This window comes from Orbicella faveolata, unplaced genomic scaffold, assembly GCF_042242905.1.
Source record: "Orbicella faveolata isolate gen_17 unplaced genomic scaffold, um_ofav_v1 contig_27, whole genome shotgun sequence".
Classification (NCBI taxonomy): domain Eukaryota; kingdom Metazoa; phylum Cnidaria; class Anthozoa; order Scleractinia; family Merulinidae; genus Orbicella; species Orbicella faveolata.
Genome location: NW_028301555.1, coordinates 4,665,966 through 4,693,251, shown reverse-complemented (window position 1 = coordinate 4,693,251; position 27,286 = coordinate 4,665,966). Strand labels below are relative to the sequence as shown.

The 27,286-nt window shown below is 38.3% G+C and overlaps 2 protein-coding genes and 2 pseudogenes across 2 annotated transcripts; 2 read left to right on the top strand and 2 right to left on the bottom strand.

Moving 5' to 3' along the window:
• The first annotated feature begins 2,038 nt into the window (after positions 1-2,038).
• LOC110048018 (uncharacterized) lies at positions 2,039-6,554 on the top strand. The gene is made up of 4 exons (XM_089297116.1): positions 2,039-2,056; positions 2,326-2,473; positions 3,246-3,509; positions 4,872-6,554. Exons 1-4 carry the CDS (start codon positions 2,039-2,041, stop codon positions 4,904-4,906), a joined length of 465 nt encoding a protein of 154 aa, XP_089153242.1. The 3' UTR covers positions 4,907-6,554.
• A 2,427-nt stretch (positions 6,555-8,981) lies between these two features.
• On the bottom strand, positions 8,982-10,976 carry LOC149107231 (uncharacterized; annotated as a pseudogene).
• Positions 10,977-18,861: 7,885 nt separating this feature from the next.
• Positions 18,862-21,168, bottom strand: LOC110068500 (GDP-fucose protein O-fucosyltransferase 3-like; annotated as a pseudogene).
• A 1,952-nt stretch (positions 21,169-23,120) lies between these two features.
• Positions 23,121-24,840, top strand: LOC149107230 (uncharacterized). Its single transcript, XM_089296505.1, has one exon. It carries the CDS (start codon positions 23,537-23,539, stop codon positions 24,794-24,796), a length of 1,260 nt encoding a protein of 419 aa, XP_089152631.1. The 5' UTR covers positions 23,121-23,536; the 3' UTR covers positions 24,797-24,840.
• The last annotated feature ends 2,446 nt before the right edge of the window (positions 24,841-27,286 follow it).

Genomic DNA, 27,286 nt, shown 5'->3' with positions numbered 1-27,286 from the left:
CAACTTATAGAAAGCGGCCCCTTAACGAGTTTTCAGAATCATTTTCAGCAATAATTTACATTCGCGGCGAGTTAGATGTCCACTTCTGACCGCGGACACGGAGAGGAATAATTGTTTTAACGTACTCTTTTTTTATAGGAATATATTTTAAAAGAATATCGAGAATGATATTTGCGAAATTTTAGGAGTATTTTAAGGATAAACCCGAGGCTGGGATTTTAAAAAGAATATAGTTTTTTGTGTTGAAATTGTAAATGCAATACAATTATATGTTTTTCAATATACCGTATAAAATTCTTCCTTTCCCTAAACTGCAAAACTAGCCAAAATGTAACTAAAACAGCACTTGCCGTATGTTCGATTCTAATAACATTTCTGAAAGAAGTTATGTGCGATATAGTAGGCCTTAATGCTTGTAGGCAGGCTCAAAAATTACTTTAACACCACTGATCCAGACACCAAATACATTCGAATATGGACATGTCATACGCTATAATATAAGAATATTCACAATGATATTTTCGGCCTAAAATCGGCAGAAGAATAAGAATATTTAGCTTCACCCGAAAAACAATATTCTTATAAAAAAGAGTGTATAGCATATACCAAACCACATAATTCACATAATTCATCAAGTGATAAACAAGCGAAATCAAAACGTATTTCGTGTATTTAGTCAAATTACAAAACTGTAAACACAGCGAAAATAAGGGATTGATTCGCTGATCAACTGAAGAGATTAGCTCTGTTCAGTATCCAAAACTTTTGCTGGAAGTTGCTTCCAGAAGATTCGCACTGAAGTGAATTGGCGAATTGCGGTAAGCGGCTAGCTTGTTCAGTGCAGAAACTGTCGTCGCGTTTACTTGAGGGTCTGAATGGGGTTAACCGAATAGCGACAAAGGGCGAAAAAATATTACTGACTACCGACAAAACGAAGAAAAAATTACCGACTAGCGACGAAAAAATTCTAACTGACAATGGACATGGTCCGAGGTTATAGGGATGTTTGTATTCAGAAAGAACAGATCAGAATTTGAATGGTGGGCTCAATTTCATCAGACGTAGCCGCATTAATTCCAAATTTAGTCAATTATAGAATTTTCTGTCTTCAAATTTCTTTAAAGCCCCGGGATCCTCCTTTTCGGGGAGTAGCGAGGGCCTCATTTCCAGAATAGCGGCTCGTGATCGAACCGACGAGAGGCCCTGCTGTTGTATTTTCACTGCGAGTTGTTTGTTCATGCGGTCGGGCCATGCCCCTTTCTGCTATTGCTACGATGACACCTTTGCCAAGTGACGACAAAACAACAGGTATAAAAGGACAGATCAAAGAGTGGGTAGAGAGCTATAGACAAGTGCGCCAACGGACGGTTAGGAGTGAGACCACAAAAGCTGTCTACGCTGTTCATCGCAACGACAACGAATCTCAAGAGAGACTTCGATTCTCTGAAGAAAACGAATGCAGTACCACAACGCGTTGTTAGCATACAATTTGTGGACGAATGGAATGTTACTGAGGTGTTCGAGGATCACAGAGAAGTACATATTGATGAGTATGAGACAGATTCGGATGACGAGGAATCAGATTTTGAAGAACATTCAGAGCTTGTCAACAGAGCGTGTGTTACATAATCCGGCAGGGCTTTTTGTGCATTTGTGCGTCTCGACATGTGACGGTTAAGGGGTGATAGTAGTTGTAAAATCATTAAAGATCCATTAAACGGTGCAGATTGATACGTGTGGCAGCGAAAAACCCGTAAAACCCCACAGTAAAGGCACGAGAGCCGTTGAATAGTAATTGTAATAAGTGTTTGTGGACGTCCTGGGAAAAAAAACACTTCGTCCAGAGTTTAAAGTCTTAAAACTGCGCAAATTACATAACAAATGTGAATAATTAACTTGCACTTTTAGTTATTAACCGAGATTTACCGACAACCGACAAAGGTCGAAAATTTTAATCGACAAAGTAATGAAATTTTAACCGACAACCGACATGTGGACCCCCCCATTCAGACCCTCTACACTCTACAATCATCCATAGATGGGTGGACAAGTTAAGGTAATGTGAGAAATGAATCATTATATTTTCACACATAAGGAAATGATTCAGACTATTCTACAGTTACATGTAAGTATTTGTTTGCATGCAATATGTTCACTGCTACAAATTGAAGTTTAAGTACTATTGCTGTGTGTCTATAATTATTTAACAAGTTTTTTTATGATTTTAAAATAAAGATAGTTTTGCTAGTGAGCCATCTAACTTACTAAAACAAAATAGATTTGTCACATAATTGAAACTAATAGTTTCCTAAGTTTTAATTTCAGTCTCTTAAGGAAAATGAGGACAGAAACTCAGAGATTAAGCACATTCTTAATGCGGGTGTTTTAGTGAGTTATTTACAATTTTTGCCAGGAACTCACCATGGTGGTGTGTGTTTGAGAGCAGAGGTGTTTGGAGTGAAGCAAAAACCAGGTAATTATTACTTGTATTACTAATTAAAACACAACTTTGATACTGTACACGTGTTGTAAGTAAGTTTGAGTCTACATATCCTGTGCTTCTCTCTGGCTTCTGTAGCATAAAGCCATGAGACTCCCCTTATAATGGACGCTAGTCTATCACAGGGCTACCTCCAGTATAAGCATTAAAGTTACTGGTACCCGTTTATACACCTGGGTGGACAGAGGCCTTTATACATGTATGAGTCAGAGTAAAATGTCTTGGCCAAGAACACAAGTAACATTACATTTACATTTAACTACATGTACTACACATAAGAATTTTTTACCAATACAATTTTTTCCAAATTAATTAGGAAACTTAAGTTTAAAATTACAGAAACTACTTATCATTAAATTATTACTAAATCTACAATACAGTACTTATCTCACAGATTCTTACAGTATTACAGTACTGTTACAACACAGGTTTTACAAGCAACAGTAATTACCTATAATAAGAAATTCTCTCATGATTATCCATGCAAGTGGAAAAGAGATCTATAAATATCCATTTCTATAAAGGGTTATTAAATCACTGTTCATTATGGAAGTATATTAGGTAAGGGAAGGTAAGGTAACTTTATTTAGAGTCATAAATATAATGTAGGGAGTGGTTGTCCAATCTCCCAAGCTAGGGGCTTATGATAAAAGCGCACAACTATTTAGAATAATATTACTACTGAGTATATTTTTCTGCATATATGTAACAAAGGAGTTGATGTTTTTTACTGACTGACACACAGAGAATCTTGCTCTTGGAAAGCCCACAACTCAGTTGTCAACATACAGTGATGCTCAGATCGGTGCTGCTGAGTCAGGAAGAGCAGTAGATGGAAGCGCAGACACTGATATGCTTAACAAACACTGTTCACATACAAACCAAGACAGCCCCAGCTGGTGGCAAGTGGACCTGGCTGTAGGTCACGCAGCAGTCTATGAAATACACATAGTTAACAGGTTCACAGGTGATCCAGGAAAAAACAATGTAGACTACAAAATAACATTTGGTGAGTACATACATGTAGTGTTCTTAAAACTTAACCCCTAAGACAAATTACATGGAAGTAGCACAAGAGCACACGTTCTGTAAATTATCACTAAAAGGAGGTCATATTTATTTATATTTATTATGCAAAAGGTTGTGTTTAAGGGGCAAATTGTTTGAATGTCTTGATAGATTAATAGATAAAAGGTGTGCTCAAAATAGTACTGGCCAGTTAGCTTAGAGAATTTCTTGCCAAACTTCTTTAGTTGAAAGATGAGTTATACATGTATCTAGCCCAGTGAGAAAAGAGCTTGTACGCTTCAATATGATTTTTTCATGGTACACTGTACCTTGATGATCTTGGACACCGACAGATGTACATACAAGTAACTTTGTCTTCAGATGTTCTTCTCTAGCAAAGCTCCTCATTGTTGGAAAATTATAGGCATACCTTGACGATAAGAGTTTCTAATATGACCTGTTTTTAGCATTGTTCAAATGTACTTCACTTTTAAGTAAAGGTTGCTTGATGGCACATAATTTGTTTAAAAAAATGGAATTTTAAACAATTAACATATAGCAGACATATTAGATCCCAGGAAAGGGATTGCATTATTATTATTAACCAAATTTGAAGGATGTCCCTGTGCTAAAAAATTATTGTCCAGAGCTATTTATAATTTTTGCATACATTGGTCTATGATTTTTTTCTGTAAAGTGGCATGCACTTTTAAGCTGCATACAAGTTTGCAAAAATGCGACAGGAGGCTTTCTAACCCAGCTGTTTCCCTCAAAGTTGCTTAGTGCAATCTTTTGCCTAGAAACTTAACTTCGCTATTAATAAACTGTTCAGAAGTAGATTTTGAAGAAAATTATTTGTCATAGGTTCCCTTTCAAACACTGTTAATAAATTGTTAATAATTATTTTCTGACACTTGCCTACATGTAACCATCAAGAAAGCTTCCAAAATCATGATAAGGTCTATTGGAACTCCTTTTTGTCAAGTTTGGGGTGGACCATTGGGCTTTTGAGGAGGGTGTGGGTGACATGGTACATGTACATACACAAGTTTTCCTCTTTACTTTTTCATGCACTAGCAAATTTTTTTCTCAGGACATGTGTACAGCTGTAGTATGCATGGTATTTTTTCCTCTGTGTAACATGCTTTTTATTGGCTCTCTGAATGACTGTGAATTTTTTTTGCCAGTGGTTGTGTGCATGAATGTTTTTTTTTGGTACAAGTATGTTTGCAGTAATTTTTTTACAAAATTACCTACCCCTCTCAATATTCAAGTGGTCCACCCCATAGTGAAAGCCTTAGGAGAGTTCTGCTGGGAATTTAAAATAGTAAGGTTCAATGGAAGGTCTGTTTTTATGGCCCAGGTAACTCTATAGATGTGGCAAGCAGGGTCTGCTAAATCTGCGAGCCAGCGAGCCATGCGAGCCACGGTGTGAGCCATGCGAGTCATGCGAGTCATGCGAGTCATGCGAGCCATTTATGCGAGTATTTTTTTTTTCTTCAACTGGTCTGGGAGGTCGTCGACTTTTCGCCAAGAAACATAGATCTCGCGCCCGACTATCACTAAACTATCGCTATAAACCGCTCGCCCGCCATCTTGAAAGCGGAGATGACCCTGGGGACGAGTATAAACGGTACAACCTCGCTCCTAGGGTACTCTCTCTTTCCGGGCCTGGGAAATTAATTTTAAATAAAAATTTAGCTGCAAAAGTGCCTACAATTGAAATATTCCCAAAAGAAAATCCTAATCTCGCTTCGGTTACCAGAACTATTGCTGGTGCGGCAAATATGAAAAATGCTCTAAACATCTGCACATCGTGCGAAGTCTTGCGTCATAGTAATGGCTACCCTGAGTGTGATGAATTTTTTTCTTTGTTTCATATTTTTGTTGTTTGGAGAAAATTTTGTGTATTCAAATCGTCCAGGATCCGCAAAAAATAAAAACGATGCGTCAAAAATTTATTAAGGTTCAGGACTAAAGTAAAGAAATTTTCTGAGAGAAACGTACGGCTCCACCGCCCCACCGCTACTCGAATTGGTAAGTGAATGGTATCCATTGGCACCTGTCATTCATTGATATCCACGCTGAAAATCATTCAAGAAAAAAGAGAACAGTACTTCAAGGCAACTCCGTGTATTGGCGTCAAGAATGGTGAGTGAATCGCGTAATTTTAACAGGTTCGCTCTTTAGTGAATCAGAGTTACCAAAACTTTGTCGGTTGGCTGACTGCTGCATGTGGTTGTCCCTTCCCTTAGAATTTAATATTGCAAGAATTTAATATTGCGATCTTATTCATCTTGTTCCGTTGCTCTTGTTCTTGTTCTCATGTGAATGTAAATGTAACAAATAAAAAATCTTAACATTTTTACTAGGGCTCGCATGACTCGCATGACTCGCATGGCTCGCATGGCTCGCCCTTTGGCTCGCATGGCTCGCTGGCTCGCTGGTTTATAAAACTCTGGCAAGCAACCATGAATGCACAGGACGCTATAGTTTTATTCAGTTCAGAGCATCAGCCATATGTTTCACTAATCCGCTGACGACGGGTAAATATGTTGGTATATAATGACTACAAAGAGTAAAGTTCTCCAGCTATGTGAGGTAGAAATTTATTCACGAGGTAACCCAACATAATACTTTATTTTTATAAATTTACATGTAACTTAGCATAGTCAGGTTGGATGATACACACGTGGTCAAGAAATGCTTACTGCCTATTGGCACCCAAGGAAACTGTGATTGGTCTTTGACATCCAGGAAATCTTTGGATTCCTGATACATGTATGAGATAAATGTGGAGTACAAACCAACACTTTACGGACCTGGAGACATTTTTCAGTATATCAAACAAGAGAGACAGTGTTTCATTGGCATATCCAAACACCCAGAAGAGAATTGAAAATACGATGTGCAGTGGAGCATTTTTGACAAAGTTTGAGGTGTTTGGATATAGCTGATGAAACACTGTCTCAAGTGCTTAAATGATATATCTTCTCAATTGAAACAAAAAATAAGGAGAAAATGGAGAAGTAAAATCATCAAAATCTATGCTAATTTAAAGACCAGCTATGCAATCCCTCTTCATGGTTGTGATTTTCTTTGTTTTTACTTGATGAATTATTAATGGCTTTGAGAAGTATACATACTGTACATGTTTACACCTTATGGTGCTACTATTACCATTTTCAAGAGAGGCTAAACAGACCTGTATTCTATAACTGAAGCCTTTTGAGACTATGCAGAGCCCCATCCAAGTGGATCTGAATGCAAGTCTGTAGGTTGCAGTCTGTGTTTTGTCACACCCATTTCATTGACATTCTTTTGTGATGTAATCATTCATTGCCTTCAATTACAAATACAGCTAACTGAAAAAAAATAAATTAATAGTATTTGAAATTATTCATTTACCACATTTACATTTTGCTGTTTGGGAACTTTTCTTGGTCAATTTTTCTTTATTTGGTGATGTTATTGCTTGTCAGTTAAATCACTTGTACATGAAGCTCTGCCTACCAGGCAATCGTTAAATTGTGTGACACTGTACCTTGTGTTCCTGCTGTGACCAGCTTTGACGAGAGTTTTAATTAGTGATAAACTGTATTCCTGAGCTTAAGTGGTCAAGATACATATACATACATACGTTTATTCCACGTCCCCAAGGGGCTTTTCAGTGACCTTAATTGTATTTATCAATGCCTGGGAAAAGATACTTGGTGGTAGTGGTAAAGAAGACAAATAAACAGGGTAAAGATCAGGTCAAAATTAGCAGTAATGTGTTTAAGTTACATTGTTAGTAGATCATGTTTTGCCAAAAATAGGAAGGCAAGTCTATTAAAGTCACAAGCACAACAAATTAAGTTCTAGCAGAAAGGTGTAATGGACAGTTACTGTACATGTACCTGTCAAAAGAAAGTGAATGTGCCTTTCATCATTTTATTTCTGTCACAATTCTTTACCTTGAATTTGGCAAGTACATGGTTTTTCTTCACCATTAGGTTGTGTGAGATTATTTTCAGTCAAGCATTGAAACCATTGAAAGGGCTTGTTTGATAATAATTATCATGTTTTTATCCCATGGTTCATTGGTCAAATTTTGTCCTCTCGACTTTTCCATTCTGTAGGAATTTTTTTATACATGTACAGGTAACTTCTCAACTGCCCTTTCCTAACCCCTTGAAAAATAATAAAATGATTCATCATGTTCATTCTGAATGTCTCTCTAAAAATGTTTTTATTAATTTTAATCCAATGCCATGATGGTCATTAATGCTTCTTTCAAGAAAATCTGGCCTTTGGAAAGTATGCTGATCAGAAAAATGGCGCAGCTCAATTGGTGGTTAATAGCCAGCCGAGGAGTGGATGTAACTCCAGGCGTGGTAACAACGTCGGGATGTCGCTTGAGATAAATAGATTACGAGGACGTCGCTCGAAGTACTGATTTCAAACACCAAAGACTAAGTATGATTCCAATGTGATTTATTCGTATTAGCCGTGATTTGATGTCCAAAACCGTCAAACTAAAATACAATCAAAAAACCTAGTCTAAGCGACACGAAATACTAAAACTAAAATAACCATTACTTAACACGAATACATATTAAAATACGCGAGTGCGAGGAAATCTAAAATACAACAACTGGCCAAGAAATGCAACGAAAAGGGCAAGGAAGGAAATACACGCTTACCGATTGTCGTCTCTGTAACAACTATCGCAAAACGATAACGCACGAGGTATGACATATGATATCGAAGCGTTCCTAATACGCAACAAAGACTAATACTTAACAGAGAATAATACTTAACTGAAAATAATACATAACTCGACCGGCAACAATTACAGTGGATGGTAATAGTGAAACAAACTATTATAAAGGATCTTGTACGCATACACCAGGGGCAGTTAGACCCTTGTGGAGAGTTGACCTAGGGCAGATTCTGAGCTTGTTTCTGAAGTGTACATAGTCAACAGAGGAGATGGTTGGGCATACAGGTTAAACAACCTTGAAATCAGAGTGGGTAGGTTAGTTTTTCTATCAATTTTATAGTGTTTTATAAAGGTTCAATTACATGCTAACACACCATTCAGCTTGTTTTTCCATCAACATGCATGGTGACCGTAATGAACCTTGGAAAGTTACCCTTCTATTACATGTATATATGTTCTGTCAATGTACATTTGCAATACAGTAGAGACTAAGCACAGCGAAGCCCAGCCTTGCTCAGCACCATTCAGCATAAAGAACTGAGTCCTGTGCAGTGTAGTTTGATGCAGTGCAGTGTAACACAATGCAGTGTGCAGGTGTACATGTAGTTCAACTCAGTGGGGCTCAGCACAATTCAACATTGTACAGCTGTAGCGCATTGTTATATAGCTGGAATTTAGTTGAATCTAATATCCACTACATGTAGCTCTTATTAGGTGATTTATGGTCACATGGCAATGGCTAAATCTAAATGTTGCTCTGGTGGGTGACCATGTTGCCTGCTCTTCCACTAACCAGAGGTTACGTTAACTTTCTCTTGCCTTAATTATTACTTTACAGTCTAAACTCCAGCTTAATGTAACAAAACACTTAAGATGGAGACAGGAGACAGGCACTGCAGGAATCTCACATGTGAAATATTGATTAATGCGGGTAGACATGGCCATTCAGCCTTCGCAGTCTGTTATAAAGCTGTCTCCTCTAAAGTTTTCTTTTTTAAAAAAATACTTGATAACAGGAATGTTAAACTTGCTGTCAAGTCCTTGTCGGTGAAGTTTAAAAGGATGAATGAAGCAGTACTCGTTATGAGAGAAGTAAAAGTACCAGAAAAACCTGCTATCACTTGCTCGAGGATCGGCCATTCTTCCTGGAAGGTAGTACCCAGGAAGACGAGCGATGTTCTCGTTTTGCTCTAGGAGTCGGTTAATAGTCGGCACGGCAATTTCCAGGAAAACGTTCCGTTTGTAAAATGTTTCCGAAAGAATTGAGAACGCGTTGGCATGCCTTTGAGGAATGTATAAAACGTCCGAACGACTTCCAAAGCATCGCAGTGTCCCACTACTGTTCTCCAGAAGACTATTTAAAAGATGTGTTCATTTTTGCTATATCTTCACAAGTTCCTCGGCAATTATTCAAACCATACGGGGTATTCCACCAATACCAGCTAGTTCTCGGGGCCACGTTAAGTGGATTGGAAACAAGCTAAGGAACGACGACTCCCAAATCTTTTCCCTGTCAAACTCTGGGAAATTCCAATATTTCAGTATGACGTCATCGCTGATGTAGAAATATCCCTCATATCCCGGATGTTCTCGTATTACTCTACCAAGACACTCGTATCCTAGAAAGCCTTTCATGATATCAACCATAAGAATGCCTGGTCCCGTGGTATTGTGAGGTGGACCGCAGAATAACAGATGAGGGAAAGCAGGTTTATACAGAGCCTCCAGATGAGGTATGCTATCGTAGAATGAATGATTGTAAACAATAACAAGTAAGAAGTCTTTGAACGCTTCCTTGACACAAGAGCTGACATTTCCCTTTGTAATAATCTGACGACTTCCATTTGGTAGAGCTGTGTTTATGACGCGGTTACCACAAGGTTTGTTTTTACTAAGATTTCTTGTGAAGTTATGGCCTTATAAAAGAAGCAAGAAAAAGATTTCATATGAAGACACTGGCACCACTTGTACGTAACATAGTTCCATTTTTTTAAATATACTTTTTCAATAATTGGTGTCCCCACATCAGTAAGGGATTGTCACTACGTGCTATGAGGTCTTAACACTTAAATAAAGTTTCGTCGTCGTCGTCATCATTATCATTATCATCATCATCTTCTTCCTCATCATTATCAGCATCATCATCGTCAAATAAAATCATTTGATCATGATATTGGCCTAACGACACATCTCTGTGGTTTGACTGAATGTGTTACGTTTCAAAAACTAAAACTTCCATTCGTGTTAAGCCTCATATAACCCTTACTTTTGATGGCTTACATCACAGATATTATTTGTAAGAAGCGAGCACCAATGAAACTGTTTCGTTGGAAAGCTTTCGTTTTGGTTCCGGAAGGACAATTAAAAGGGAGACAGAGCTATCCACGGGATAAAACACTATCGAGTGGATAAGTGTTATGAAAACAAGGTATGGTATATAAAGAAAAATATCTGAAATATCAAGTATTGGACAATCTGAGCCAGATACATAGCGTTGTCCCTAAAACGTCTGGAAAGCTATGTGAATAGTTGGTGGCGTGACTTGGTTTTGGTAGTGTGGCAGCTCTCGTAAGCTTGTAATTCTATTTGTCGTCATCGTAGCAGCTCAGTGTTATTGTTTTGGGGCTAGGGGGCATTGTTTCTGTTGTTTGTTCTCTTGTCCTCTCAAAGGGTTTTAAGCCATTCATATGAGACCTTACTAAAAGCTGCTACATCCTTTGGTTTTCTATCTGTCTGTAGTAGTGATGGGCCGTTCCCTGTCATTTTTTTACTACAGTATAAAACAGTTCGGGCACATGAGGTAATTTAGTCATTAGTCATTAAAGGGGGCTAGATCCTGTAATTTTAGGTAATTTTAGAGCTGATGTATTGGTCATAGAATGAATTGAAATATCACAATAATGGCTTGAAACTATAGGAAAACTCAAACGACACACAGAAAAGCCAAAAAGGAGCATGTATTTGCAATCTTGGCAAATATAGAAAGGGTTGCATTCGGGCAAACTTAAAGACGTCGGATCAAAGTTTTTCAGTTTACAAGGATCTCAGTTCGTATGAGGTGCCATTTATGATGCTTAGATATCATTCTTGTTTGTTATGTGGCCGTAATTTTACCAATAAAAGACTATGTTTCTGCTAATTTGACGTTAAGAGCTCATAATTGACGAAAATAAACAGAATTACCTAAAATACCGTGACCTAGCCGCCTTAACTCATCACAATCATTTCTCTTTCTTAAGAATAATATGCATCTTTCTTTTTTCACTTTTGTATGTCTATATGACTGAGCTCTTTTTTTGTGTGTGGGGTTTCAGAGTTCTGTCTCAAGCAGTGTCGCTATTTTCAACTCGACAGTTGATTGGTAAGTGAGACTAACGTCATGTAATTGTGTTGTAGGAGGAAACCGCACGGTCACGGGAACGGACTGAAAATAACCCAGCGCAAACTATAAATAGAATACAAATAACTATCATGGGGTACGGGGATCTGCTCTCTTCATTATTCTCTGTTGATGTTGAGTATTATTCTAACAGAATGAACATTTTACCTGAATACATGACGAGGATAACAATGGCGACTGCGAATGCGGAATATAGTTGGCATCGCCACGGAGTATTCTTCTGTAAAGTGAAGCAACAAAATTGTTAAATCTTTCAGTTCTCTAATTAAGCCTATATGCCAATTATCTTTCCTGTTTGATTGACTTTTTGACGGATTAATTGATTGATTGATTGATTGATTTATTGATTGATTAATTGATTGATAACCACAAGTGTACTTTTTGAATATGGACAGCGAATGTATTCTTTTAGTATTTCAACAAGCACTTACTCATATCCATGACCCTCATCTGAATTTCAAACCTTTTAAGGAATTCATTTCGGAAAGTCAGCCTATTTCTCATTCGTCGTCCTTTCATCTGCCTTCTTGTTATGGTGTTAGCACTATGTCACTTCACCCGCTTGTTGTAGTGTCAGCACCGTGTTTCTTGTCGTAGTTTTACCCTTACATGGCCTGACTTTTTAAAAAGTCCTGATTTCGTCGCTATTAAATGTACAAGTAAGGTGGGCTAGATACCCAAACAGGCATGCGATCACTTGGAAGAGAAAACTCTCCACCTCACTATTTCAAATTCATTAATGCCAAGACTGACAGTTTTGCATGTTTAGACCAGTCCTTGGAATCGTAGACTGGGTTCTTCGTTGACTAAAAAAGGAATAACATTCTCTTAGATCAGCCTGTTCTACTGGAAATTTGCTAATCATGTTAGTTCTTCTTTTGTCGTATTTTCGCTGGTAGAACACAGTCGCCCATGCCTTGCTATTAAAAGGGAAATTCTTTATTTTTGGTTTGAAAAATGCATAAAATTGTAGTTTTTGGACTGTGACCTTCTCAAACAATTAGACCGATCTTTCTCGTGTTCTACGAGTGATTTTCAACGCGGCTGCGTCTAGTTGACTATTCAGTCATGGAAAACGCAGGCTTGTAGTTTAACTGTCTAATAGTTGGCCAACGTGACGTTCTTTGTTCATAATAGTTGTCTTTGATGTCCTCTTTAGCATTTTAGTGAAAAGTTATTCTGCGTAGGAAATTTCAAGTACGATAGTACTGAGAGCAGCGATCACTTTACTAACTATGAAAAACATGTTTAATATTGAACAAGTCATCTCCTAATATAAGAAAAAGATCAAATTTGCAGACGTTTGTACGGTCATTTAACAAGAGGTACAGCATACATCTTTAAATAATGCAGCCTTTGAATACATCGGGTTTTATTGTGTGAAAAACTGTCGTTATTAACCGTTTCCTAAGTTTGTAGGTGGCTGATTGTGGCTCCAGGGAGGAAACGTTACTCAGTCTCCCGCTGCCCACCGTTTAACTTTACTCGCTCTAGATCCCCTCGACCAATGTTTTTCTCACGTGCTTACATTATAGATCGTCTTAGATCCATTTCAAGACTGATGTAACGTCTTCTTCTTTTAATCTCTCTGATGGAGACCTGTTTTTGTTTTTTGCGATAGCATTGAGATTTTTGATGTAATGTCTAGAAATAATTTATTTTTATACAGTAGTAAAAACGTATGCTATAAACGTATGTACATTATTATTATTATTATTATTATTATTATTATTATTATTATTATTGTTATTATTGTTAGTGTCCCCACGGAATATATGGTGCATATATGTCTCAAAGCAATATTCTTTACATGACCTAAATCTTTCAGACATACCGTGTCCCTTCGAAACATCAACCCAAAAATTCGATTCTTTTCAAGGATGACTTCTTCGATTTACGCGTATTCCCCTATCGAGAAAGTTCTTTCTCCCACAATCTCGGAGAATTAGTTTGGCAATCTACTGTATCGGACATTTCCCATTTGCTACTGGGCGAACGCAACGGCGAAAACAGCGAAAGGACGAAGGCTTCAATTTCAAGATGAACGCTTACGAACATTAAAGGCGATTGCCTTTTATTAACTTGAGGATATTCTAAAAGCAATTGTGTAGCTTAACGAGGTGAAGCGATCTGAGCTGAATTTAAAAGTTGAACGGATGATCACGTAATCGAGTACCAGGTCGACAATTCGACAACAGTGGTGTTTATTGGCTTTTTTGTGCCAAGCACTGCCAGTAGGCTTGGCCTAGAGATTAAAACAAACTCCGAATTGAAGTCTAGTCTCATAATCCATATATAGAGTTTACCATGCCTTAACAGGGTGCATCATTCTGCTTCTTTTGGTACATTTAGCAGAAACGTAATGTAGACACAAGCACTGTGATTCAATTCTGCGACCTCTAATATTTGACTTAAGGGATACGAAAGCAATAAAGACGATGGCTATATGTGTCGCATAACTTGTTTTATTTTTGTTTCTTCACCGAGGGCAGTCCCCACTCAACAAAAAGCGCTTACTATCATCAGCATGACAGTCAAAAGCCATATATTTCGTTGATAAAAACCTAATAATAAGAATCTAGTTTTTTTTTTACAAAAAAACTATGCTGGTGCACTGATCACATGACCTATAAAAAGGATGTGAGTGTTATATTGAGTTACAGCAGACCTAAAGACCTAAACTTTGCTCTCCGTTAAATAATTCCCTTCCCTTCATCTTAGTGCTCTGTGAGCATTTCATGTCCGAGAGAAAGGATTTAATCATAATGTTAGCACTGTTTCCTCCAGAGACGCGACAAAACCGTCGTGATAGGTAATTGGCGCAGCCGAGAGTCCAAGATCGAGCAGCACGCCTTAACGTAAGATTATTAGTTTAAAAGATCTTGGTCGCTTGGCTTCGGGTCTTTTTGTCCATGTCAGAAACTTTGGAGGTAGTGTTTAGAATTACGCAAGATGTTTTCTAGCTAGTATGTTTCGTTAAGGCTTTAACTAAAGAGCAGAAACTTCTCCAGCGGCTTGTTTCAAACACAAATCATCTTGCTTCATGGGCGTTATGAAAAATGAAAATATCAAAGAAAGCTAAGAGCAAACCAAAATTTTGCGTTCGTGATTATAATATATTGTTACATAAAGAACTGTAAAATTATAAGATTGAGATTTCTTGCTAGCTTAGAGGATGCGTATCAGAACAAGTGAACACAGAACTACAGAACTACAGAACAAGTGAATTTAACGCTCAATCCTATATTTTGCTCGTTTACGGCTTTCTAATATGGAAACCAGGGTCTCAATTTACGAAGCTCTCCTAAGTTAAGACGAATCCTAAGCATTATTTCGCAACATAGCCTTTTGTATTCGAACTATACTTACCAGTCACCATCTTAATCTAAAAGGCCTTCGTGAATCTGGCCCTAGGTCAGTTGGTTGGAGACAAAACTACTACTTAGAAGGCAACTAGGAATGCACTAATTTTCGACTGAAAATGTTTTTTAATACTCAAACGTTTCGGATAAAGAGAAACAGGCAATACTTTTCAGGAAATGTTTTAAAGTGATGTACTAGAGGTTCTGTGACCTTCACGGCTCTCCTAACCCTAGACTATGGCAAGCCGTTTGTAGCAAAATTAAATCCTTGCAATATATGTTTAATCCTTTAAATAACGGTTTTATTTAAAGATAGAAAAAGGCATTCAATCCAATGGTAAATAAAATTTTTGGTTCAATTCAATCTTTTAATTTTCATGATTCAATCCAATACCTGGAATATTGATTCAATCCAATACCTAAAATATTGATTCAATCCAATACCTAAAATATTGATTCAATCCAATACCTGGAATATTGATTCAATCCAATACCTAAAATATTGATTCAATCCAATACCTGGAATATTGATTCAATCCAATACCTCGAATATTGATGCAATCCAATACCTGAAATATTGATTCAATCCAATACCTGAAATATTGATTCAATCCAATACCTCAAATATTGATGCAATCTTCCTGGGCCGAGCGCGGCCAACAGGAACGAGAGTAACTGAGCACTAGAGAGCACTGAAAACATGGCGGGCGAAGGAGAACTAGATTTAGAAGTTTAGTTTCCTAACTTTCTTGCAGACATCTTGGATAAAACGGAAATAATTTTTGAGAATTTTGACTCAGAAGTTGGAATCATGGAAGACCATTTCGTAAAATTCCTGTTGAGGTGCTCGAGGAACTTTGAGGACTAGGATTCATCTGGACAACGATAACAAAGATGATTGGAGTTTGGAAATGGACAATTCACAGAAGATTGACAGAGTATGGCTGAGAAGATATGAGGGGTTTCAACAGCTTACCTGATAAGGAACCGAAATCATTCAAGAGTATGGATATAATTTCATTGCAGGTTTCTTTAAGTCCATTGGGTTACGGGTTCAACGGAGAAGAATAAGAGAAAGGCTAGCAAAATTAGATCCCCAAAATACTGTCTTGAGATGGGGTGCGTAAATTCGCTTTGGCATCTGGATGGACATCACTCTCTGATCCGATGGAAAATACTAATTCGGCTGTATAGACGGATTTTCTCGGAGAATAATGTTTTTGAAATGTAGTGCCAACAATAAAGCAGAAACAGTTCTTGAATTGTTTCTGGATGCCGTTAAGAGAGACGGAGAATTTTGGCCTTCCAGAGTACGAGTAGATCATGGTGTTGAAAACGTTGGTGTGTGCGATACAATGGAGCAGGTTAGAAGAGAGGAGAGGGGCAGCTTCACTGCAGGGCCATCGACACAACCAACGAATTGAAAGATTGTGGAGGGATGTTTCCGTTGTGCTTCCCACTTGAACTTTTACACTTTTTGTAGTATGGAATTGTCAGGCATCCTGGACACTGATAATTCAGTACATCTTTCCACCTTACACTTAGTTTTTCAACCAAGGATAAACCTTGCTCTTTGCCAGTTCACTGAAGCTTTCAACCACCAAAATGTAAGAACAGAAAAAAAACTGGTTGCCATACCAAATGTGGCTTAATCATATGATGCAGCCTGAAAACCCCCTTTCAAATGGAAAGTCATATGATTTTGAATACTATGGTGATGATCCTGATGGCCCAACTCCATTGGACAGTGATAACAATGTTGTAGTTGAAGAAATTGACCTGGGACAACATGATTCAGTGCAGTCATTTGTATTGGAAAGGCTAGATCCCTTAAGATAATCAAGTCAAATAGGAGTAGACATCTTCCAAGAGGTTCTAGAACTAGTGACTGTTAAACTTGGGCAACTGACAATTGCATAATACTACATATGTGTGGGCTTGGTAAAGAAGATTATGGCCCTTAAAGTATTTTGGCAACTCAGTTCACAACAGAAAACCTCACCCTGTATCAAGTAAATTATTTTCTCATCTTCCTTTTCATTGATATACAAAACTCAGAAACTGCTTGAATTACAGAATGCCTAACTTCTAGCAACACAACTAAACAAAACTCAGAAACTGCTTGAATAATGCTAGAAGTTAGGCATTCTGTAATTATTACAGAATGCCTAACTTCTAGCAACACAACTAAACTGAAGAGAAATCAGGGCATTTGATAACTGCCATGTGCATTACTCTGCCTTGTAGATTTTTCAGGTGCTTATCAAAACAGATATTAAAATGTTGCAAGGTTAATTTGTTATCTTATTTTCAAAAGTACCCAGGACACAAGACTAACCTCTTGGTGCACTGGCGTAATGGCTACTAACAGGACTCATGTCACTAGCCAAAACTAACTTTGCACCAGCCAGCCTTTTTCATACACAGCTTCACTGACTTTTTTATAAGAGTGGTCAATCTTGGACATTTCTTGTTGCATCTAAAATGTTAATAATAATCACTAAGAAAATTTCACTCCCACAAACACGAATCCTGCTTTTCTTGAATGTGCTTATGTTCAATCTCTGATGTACTTTTATCAGTGTTGCCATTTTCTCTTATCTCCCTTTAATAGTTAAATATTTATCATATGCTTATTAAGGCAATTATTTCCACGAAATCCACTCATAGTTTCCCTGTTTTCATTAGTTTCTATTCTCTTCAGTTTTACTTTGTCAGGATAATTCTCAATTTTGTTTTCATCCAGTAGACCAGTACTCCATTCCATCATGATTGTCACAATGGCTAGTGAAAGTGCAAAATCTACTATTCAAAACTGAAATGTGTGGCTAGTTGGCAGTAGTGTTAGCCTTGAGCCCTTGGTACCCGATATTATTCACAACAAATTGGTGCCATGTTTGTCATAGAATATCAAGAAAAACATCGTTTTTACGAAAGAAGTACCACGTGTGGGTTAAATAATGCAAAACATGAGACAACATTGAAAAACTTAAAACACATCCCAATGTTCAATGATTGCTGTCTTGTAAAATGTAAAGGTTCTTATTTCAAAAATAACTTAAAGCCAGGTTTACACAAGCAGTTTTTGTGAGAAACATGTTTGACTGTGCACACGGCACAGCAAAAATTTTGTTTACAGTTCAAAGTTTAGTGTGCCAGTAATGATTGGACAGCAGAAATATGCACAATACCAAAGACCAATGTGGTAGCAAAATTTGCCACAGTTTATGTTATTTGCCACAAAAAGCTAGCACACACAGCTTTTAATAAACAAATATGTTTGTCACATAAAAATTGGTTAACTTACATCTATAAAAGCGGCAGTAATGGAATCTAAATTTTCCGTGTCCCTTGTGTCTCGGTTGTAGCAATGTCTCATTTACCTAAGCACACTAATGGTTTGATCAAGAACTTCGGCGTGCGCTTCTGCAACTTCTGAGTCAAAATTCTCAAAAATTATTTCCGTTTTATCCAAGATGTCTGCAAGAAACTTAGGAAACTAAACTTCTAAATCTAGTTCTCCTTCGCCCGCCATGTTTTCAGTGCTCTCTAGTGCTCAGTTACTCTCGTTCCTGTTGGCCGCGCTCGGCCCAGGAAGATTGCATCAATATTTGAGGTATTGGATTGAATCAATATTTCAGGTATTGGATTGCATCAATATTCGAGGTATTGGATTGAATCAATATTCCAGGTATTGGATTGAATCAATATTTTAGGTATTGGATTGAATCAATATTCCAGGTATTGGATTGAATCAATATTTTAGGTATTGGATTGAATCAAGGTATTGGATTGAATCAATATTCCAGGTATTGGATTGAATCGTGAAAATTAAAAGATTGAATTGAACCAAAAACTTTATTTACCATTGGATAGAATGCCTTTTTCTATCTTTAAATAAGACCGTTATTTAAAGGATTAAACATATATCGCAAGGATTAAATTTTGCTACAAACGGCTTGCCATACTAGACCCTAACCCTAATCCTAACCGTAACCCTAACCCTAACCCTTTGCAAGTCCTCACAGGTTAAAACTAAAAAGTTAGGCCCCTTTTGTTATTTTCCAATCTGAAAATTGCCTCGCTTTGCAGGGTATTGGTTTCAGACCATCCTTGTGTATTCGTCCTTCTGCAAGCGCAACACAGACTTTGCAATAAATTGGATACTTTGGCATCCAGTAATCTCCAATAGCGGTTCCAGTGATGTCACCATATCCTTTCCACTTCCATTCCAGATATTTATTATACTCAGTCTCATTATTGCTAAGATACTTCAGGTAATCGGCAAGAAGTTGCGGTGTTGCAAAATCACGGACTTTTATGACAGAATGATTAAGGTATGGACCAGGCAGGAACTCGTCAAGCTTGTCTGTAGCCATGACTACAGGAATCGAGCCAGCATTCCATGCATGATGGAGTTGAGCATCTACGAAATAATCGCAGTCTTGGTTAAAAAACACCAGAGTAAACTTATATTGTCTGGCCAGGTCAGATTTTATATCTCTAAAATCTTTGCCATTTTGATTACGATATCTTGCCGTCAGACCGTTTTTGTTATGAAGGCAACCTCCATAAAGGCTGGTTTCCATATGATCGCAGACGATCGCGGATCGCGGATCGCAGATCGCAAAAAGTTTTGCGATCGTCTGCGATCATATGGAAACACATTTCTGCGATCGTCTGCGATCCTGCGATCGTGATCGCAGACGATCGCAGACGATCGCAGAAGATAGAACCATGTTCTATCTTCTGCGATCGTCTGCGATCGTCTGCGATCAATTGCGATCGTGCGATCATATGGAAACCAAAGTTCTGCGATCTGCGATCGAAACGTATCCCATAATATTTTGAATTCCGACCCATGATTCAACGCTTCTTTGCAAGAAAGCAACCGCTTATTTGTTGTAAACATGGCTGGCGTTGAACAAGGTAACGTTAGTAACGAGAAATTTATGGAGGAAGTTGCATGATATCAGTGCGTTTACCACCGTAACAGTAAAGATTTCAAAGACAAAAACAAAAAGGCTAACTACTGGGAAAAAATCGGGGAGAAATTTAATTTATCGGCGGCTGAGGCGGAGGTCAAATTCCGCAACATAAGAACTGCTTATGGTCGTTATCTGAAGCGATTGAAAACGTTACCTTCTGGCTCGGGGCGAGATGCAGTGCCAAGGGAATTTCAAAATAGGTTGACAAAAAGAAGGAATACATTTGCTTGCAGCAAAATTTCCTCCTCGACGTCCGCCATATTGTTTGTTGCGATTTTCCCGCCAGCACAACGCGCGTGTAATTTTGACAGTTCCGCTGTCCGAAATGCATGCAACAGTCGGCTCTGCGATCGCTTGCGATCGTCTGCGATTATATGGAAACAACTCTCTTTGCGATCGTCTGCGATCTGCGATTTGCGATCCGCGATCGTCTGCGATCGTCTGCGATCGTCTGCGATCGTCTGCGATCATATGGAAACCAGCCTTAAGAATCAACCTGCACAAACTTCATCAGCTGCCTCATGTATTCCTTTCGAACTGGCTCGCAATTTGAGAATGCTGCCATAACAAGCCCAGTTTTATTCTTGAAAGGAATTGGTGGTGTTAACTTCGGCAACAGAACAGTAGGATTAGGAAAATCCGAATCCAAGCGATAGCTTTTCAGCAAATTGAATTTGGACATGAAGTTGGAGTTCCTTAATGGCAGGGTGTACACCGGATTTTCTTGTATTTGTAGAATCCACGGCACAGATTTCACAGGAGGAGTCATTTGTGCGTCCCTACCATGGATAACAATGCCATCCGCTTCACTTGCTCGAGATAGATCACTTGTTATCTCACATGATACGGGACACTCCCCTTTGCTCCACTTCTCGTGAAGATTGAGGCGTGCCCCAAAAAACGTCGAATAGTAAACGATGAGCCAAGACTTCGTGTTATTCTGCGATGTTTTACTCGCTGTTCCACTCTGTACTTCTTTCATGGTAGGTTTTTCAAATTGTGCTTTGTTTTGGGATGTGTAAGTCGTATTTTCCCTCCGTGCTTTTTTCATGGTTGTTTTCAGTACATTAGGCTTGAGCTCTATTTGGAATTGCCATAATACCACTACCAAGATTATAATGCAAGGTAGCAGCAACTTTACAGCTAAGGACTTCACTTCTATGGTGTCAAGTGTAGACCTCAAATCCGGATGTCCTCTTGCTGCCTGGTTTTAAAAGAACAACATTCTATGGAGTTAGCTGGAGAATTAATGCAGTGGGAAAAAAATCATTAGGCACCAAGATGTTTGATTATTGACATATATTTATGTATATTTTCTCTAAGATCGAAGGGTTTAGAGGCAGAAATTTACTGAGCTCCGAATTCTTAAAACCACCATTTACAGAGATTGAGAACTGTTATTGTATACGACAACGTGGTCACTTGGCATATTGGTACTTCGGTGAAGTACCAATACAGAAGTGCTCCACTATGGCTACACTGTCTAAATGTGTAAATAAACTAGTGGACAGTTTAGAGTTGCATGATTTTGTTTACACTGTAAAAACTGACTAGTTAAAATAACTATTTAAAATAGTCGTAACTAATTTTAATTGTCGTTTTGACCATTCTAAAAATTTCAACTAAATGAAACAGTTAAAGTAACCTTAACTGAGAGGTCATTCTGACCGTCTATATTAGTTAAAAGAATTCCAACTTTTAAGATTAGTTTGAGTGACCAATGACATAAGTTGCGGAAAGACTGTAATTATGACAAGGAGCAAAAAGACATAAATGAGGAAATTGATCATCTAAGCTCCTCTAAGAGACTCCTTACAGCAAGTTAATAAATCCCTGACGCTTCACCTCCCGAAATGTTCAGCCAAATAAGACAAGTAAGTTCTGAACTCAATTAAGTTTGATTTGACCAAAGTCTTTTAATAGGAGGCGCTAAAAACTTTTAAGTCACTTTACCCATTCAAGAAGGGCAACATTTTCAACTAAAGGAAGCAGTTGATGTCACCCTCTATGGAAATGTTGCTTTAACCGATCGATGTGATATCAGTTATGATATAGCTGTAATTATAATTCGATGCATTTTTTTCCGAGAGCCCACCACGTGACCTGCATATAACTGCCTACAAATGATGGTCTGTTCATGTGTAAGTGTAACAAAGCGCTTGTGTAGCCTGCGAACAGGTTCGTCCGAGTTCTTCAGTTTCGCGCTCGTCGGCTCGCTTTGCTCGCCGAATTTTTTTCCGTCCTCGCCGGTAGCCTGTTCGCAGGCTAGCTCTTGTGTGGAAATTGTTAATTGGCACGACTAGTCGGATGACCGGTCTGCTAACACAAATGAAACCAAATCGAACTGAATCGGTTCGGTAATTTCACCGCCAAGATAAGACGCGAATATTGCGTGACAGAGCCAGCAAATTCCTGTTATTACAACACAAAATAGTTTAAATTATAATTGCGAGCACAACCTCAAACCTTTTACCACCCAAGAAATTGAGGCTGAGATTGTTATCGTAGCAGAAAGTCTAGTTTGTGTTGAGCTGTTGCTCTTCTCCAGTTGTAAATTTCGTGCAAGTATGCGCAGAAAGAGTATCAGTTGGCCAAGCTGGGGTTTCCATTTTCAGCTGAATGTGCACGCGAGAACTAACATAAACAATGTAGTGGCGGATCTAATGTAAACAATCAATGAGCATCTTTTGAAGTTTCGGTTCGTTAGGAAAGTTTAGTGGTGCTTTATACTATCTAAAAGTGAGTCGGTCGCAAGTCACCAAGTCACTAAGCTTTGCTGCATCAAACGGTTCAGAGTAGAGAGGGTCTTAATTGTAAAGTTTCTCCGGTGACGCCTCCTCAAAATGAGTCGTAAACTTTTCTTGATTAGAAACCATGCTGTAAGACATTTTAATTTATAAAACTTCTCTGTTTTAATTTCGCTGATCTTTAAACAATAATACTTAAGTTCGGTAAACTGTATTGTAAAGAAACCGTTTTGTGTCGATTTTCGCCAATAATTTCACGACTCAAAATAATAAAACCGTCCTTGTAAATAATAGAAAGCTGACTATGTGTTTCAATAGAAAGGGCAGCTGCCTGAAAGACAACCTAAATTTCTTTAGTCATATCGCTAAGAAACAATAAACCATTTTCCTTATGAAGTCTAGGAGGTAGATTGCACACATTATCCCGAGTTTAAGTAGCCAATCAGTATGCGCAAAAATATTAATCCACTGGTTTAGTGTACACAAATATATCTTGTCGGATAAGCAAGAAAACAAGCAGTTTTAAGATCTTTTAATGCCCATTGTTTGCCTTTGCGTCAACTCTAATCCTTCTCTCCACAGATTTCCGCTACATAAACAATGCGACCAATGCGCTGATTGCCAGGTAAATTCCGTGAAGAAGCCATTTGTTTTTCCATTATTAGGTCTCTATTTTCTGCCCATTTGCGTGCACCTTGTAACTGTAACTGTAACTGTCAAATTTGCACAACTTTAACTTTCTTTGCTTCAAATTTATAAGAGAACAAAGAACGAAAAGAGGTTACAGCTACGAACCGCAGCACCTCGTTCACCGAAACGAATAAGGATGAATTTCTCTCGGTCTCCACGGATTGACAATGAAAGTGAATGTCCAAGCTTTTTCCTCAAAACTGTTTCTTTGCAGTATTCTTCTACCGATTTGTCTGATGGCTTGCTTGTCGCAGCAGCTTTTCTTAACTTGGTCGCTTGTCCTTTTACCATTTTTTTTAACGCCTTGGTTATGATCGCCGTGAAAACCAAACGACGACTTCAAACACACTCTAACATTCTGTTGGCTTGTTTGGCGCTTACCGATCTGATGGTTGGGCTTGTTCTGCAACCCCTTCACATAGCCAAGACTATTTTCCTTTTACAAGGGAAAGGTTTTCACGAATTTTGTGACATTGAGTTAGCCTTTACGCTTTGCTTTATGATATTAACGTTTACAACAGTTTCCCACTTACTTTTAATCAGCGGAGAGCGATATTTTGCCATTAAACATACCTTCACTCACGCTACAGTCGTCACTAAAGCTTGCCTCATAATTTCCTCTGCTGTGGTGTGGATTGCAGCTATCGTATTCTTTATCGTTATTTCGTATTTAACAACCGCAATATTTATCAGCTTTACAACAATCATTTTTTCAATTGTCGTGCTTCAAATTTTTGTTTATAAGGAGGCCCGTCGACACGAAAAACGTATTCTTTCACAGCAAGTTTCCGTGGAAGTCAGAAGAAAATTCAAACAGGAAAAGAAAGCCTTAACACTAACGAGGATAATAATACTGACAATTTTTTTGTGTTTCTCTTTGCCATCGTTTTCCATGTTTCTTACATGGGATGTTTTTAGAGAAACATCTTCGCCAAATGTTAAAACATTAGTTCGTCATCTTGGTCTTGTGCCGGTGTTAATCAATTCAGTTTTAAACACAATTATTTACAATGTGAAGAAGAGACAGTTTCGAGTTGCATTTATTGAGTTGTTATTAAGAAAAAGTTTACAAGAAGCAGAAGAATTCCATCGGAGACTATTTTTATCACGAAACATTGTTCCGAGACAGCAAACTGGACAAGAAAACGCTGAAAACAGCCATGAACATCAGCCTAAAGAGCGTGTTTCTGGCGCTAATTTCGATGACAAAAACACCACCGCTGCGAATGCTACCCAGAACAGGCCTGTTTCTTCAAATGAACACACCAGCACATCCAAAAAGTGCAAGAAACAACATGTCGGGGGAAGAAATTTTGCTCATTATCAGGGCAAACAAAAAAATAGTGCTGAAGTTCTTGTTCTCGATTGGGAAAGCACTGGCTCAGGCTTAGCTTAAAACAAAACTCCAATGAGCGCAACACAACCAAGGTGCAAGAAAAAGAGCCACTACAAGTTGAACTGGAGAAAGCGGATCGACTACACATAGAAAAAGTGAGAGGAAACGTTTCAAGGAAACGAAGGATAACATTGTCGCCGCCAAAAAAACGATGCTATTAAAGCGGTCAACGAATAACAAGGCAGGCAGAATTCGAAGAGCTTTGAATAGATTCATAAGCTTCGGATAAATTGTTTTCTGAAGTCGTGATAGACGTTACAGCAGTTTGGAAGCCATTTTAACGGGTAGGCAAAACAGTGTCAGGAATTACAATGTTTGTATGGTAATCCGATGGCAAGTGACTTTCTTAAAAATTGAATCTGAAAAATTTACGAATAGCAGTGTTAAGATACTAGACAAGGGATTGCATTGACCAAATTTGAGGGATGTAGCTGTGCTAAAAAGCGTCCAGTCGCGTTTTAATTTCCCATACAATTATCCATGGTTTTTTTCTGCGAACTACAAGTTCGCGCCATTTCATGGAAAAAAAAATTGATGATGTTTAAGCTTATACTGACCTCAAACTACAAATAATAATAACTCAAAATTAAAAGGCAGAAAAGCAATTACTATGACTAACCTTCTTTCCGTTCGAAAATTATTGAAAACCCGCTGAATTATTACCGTGTCCAGTGCACTAGCTTGCTTGAACACGGGAAAACACTCGCGTCCATTCAGTCATCGAATTCGACGTCAACATTTGACTCTGAATAAGTGTTTTTCCCCTTATAGTTGAATTCAATGTAAGTTAGGAGTTATCTTAACCGAATTTGATAATTTTCTCTTTAAAGAACTGCCGTTTAGGTGCAATTCATTGTCACAAAAATCGGGAACTCACTGACAACACTAAACAGCGGCGCTGCTGGCAAAATTTTTCAAGACTGACCGCGTGCGATGGCGTCATCAATGTGCTGTAAAAATCAGCCAATGAGCACAAGGCATATTTGACAGTTGTCGCAGGGAATGTTTTTGAGGGTTTCTTCACATTAGAAACATCGAGTTGTGTTTCCTCTCGCCCCTCGATGTTCCCAGAGCCAGGGTTTATATTCCCTCCAACTCAATAAAAATTTAATAACAAACTGCGATAAGATTTTTTTTTTTTTTGATGACGCCGACTAGCGCGAGCTGGCGCACAAAGTTGCCGCCGTTTCAAGGTGCACGGCCTCATCAAGTGCGAGTCTAAAGTCCAAGTCGTTGTTTCCTGGGGAGTTAATGAGGCTTTGACCCATCACACGTGACACATTGTCCTCCAATCGGGAAATGTGTCTTAGTTGGGGTTATAACTATTACTCTTTTTTTTTCTTTTTCTAAAAGCAAAAGCAGGCGACAAAACGATTAGCGGTACCGCATCTTTAAGTATATGAGCACGAGATTTCTATGAGTTTGCGATGTTATATCATTTTTCAACTCATTGTCACATTTTGATTTGTTCTTACTTATGATCTATGGGAGGACAGATGCATAAATGACGTCATGAACATTTTTTGATGAAAGATATGTTGAGACCGGCTCAAAAACTATTACTAGACGATTCGGTTGCTGCTACAACCTTCTTCAGCTAAAAAATGTAAATAAGTAACGGCTTCCCTAATGTTATTGGAAAGTGGGTTGGAATTCAAAACGAGAGTAAAACAATGGCGCAGTAGTTGCGTTGTAATAATAATAAAAACATGGAACAAACAGCCAAATATTGCATATTCTAATCTACACACTCCGCTAAGTTTCTTTCTTTCTTTCTTTCTTTCTTTCTTTCTTTCTTTCTATCTTTCTATCTATTTCTTTCCTTTTTTCTTTCTTTCTTTTCCGCTGCCTCACGGATCTTCCTGGGTCGGAACATGGAAAGCAAGAAGTCCGGAGGTCCACTGAGTTGTCAGATAGACTGTCCATCGTAGGGGGAGGGGAGCGGGGGGAGGGAAAGAAGGAGCATTCAGGAAAGATTATGTATATTACTGAAATTTTCCAAATGAAATGCTGGCCCACCATGTTTGAGCACGTGTTAGCTAATCAGAGTTTCTGCGGTTGGTAGACTGAGACAAAATCTGCCGGAGGAAAAAAGATGGCGGCTGCATATTTTACCACAATACCATGCGAGCCTAATGCAGCCCGTAAAGTACAAGGAAAGCCATATTTTTACAGTGCATGTCCATGTGCTATCGTGCGATCGACATTGTGTACGCTGGGTTTGAAGCTTCTAGAACGTTCCCGTACGATTTTATGAGCGTTGTTTAAGTTTCCGTGCGCTACGAATTATGGGTACATGTACCAATCGCCATCTTTTTTCCTAGGGCGGATTGAGTTGCGTTCCAGCCTAGGGTCCTTGGGAGTCTCAGTCTCATTCACACCTTGACGACTGTCAAATGAGAGTATGGATGAGGTTTTCACCTGATAGCTGAGAATTGATCAAAATGTTGACTGTCAGCTGAGAAATGAAATGTTGTTTTCCTCTGTTTT

Bases quoted from the DNA above. Each gene is read 5' to 3' on its own strand.
- LOC110048018 (XM_089297116.1), top strand. The intron at 2,474-3,245 runs GTAATTATTACT...ACTGACACACAG, and splicing joins TGGAGTGAAGCAAAAACCAG to AGAATCTTGCTCTTGGAAAG. The intron at 3,510-4,871 runs GTGAGTACATAC...TTTATGGCCCAG, and splicing joins AGACTACAAAATAACATTTG to GTAACTCTATAGATGTGGCA.
- LOC149107230 (XM_089296505.1), top strand. From the start codon at position 23,537: ATGAATTTCTCTCGGTCTCCACGGATTGACAATGAAAGTGAATGTCCA.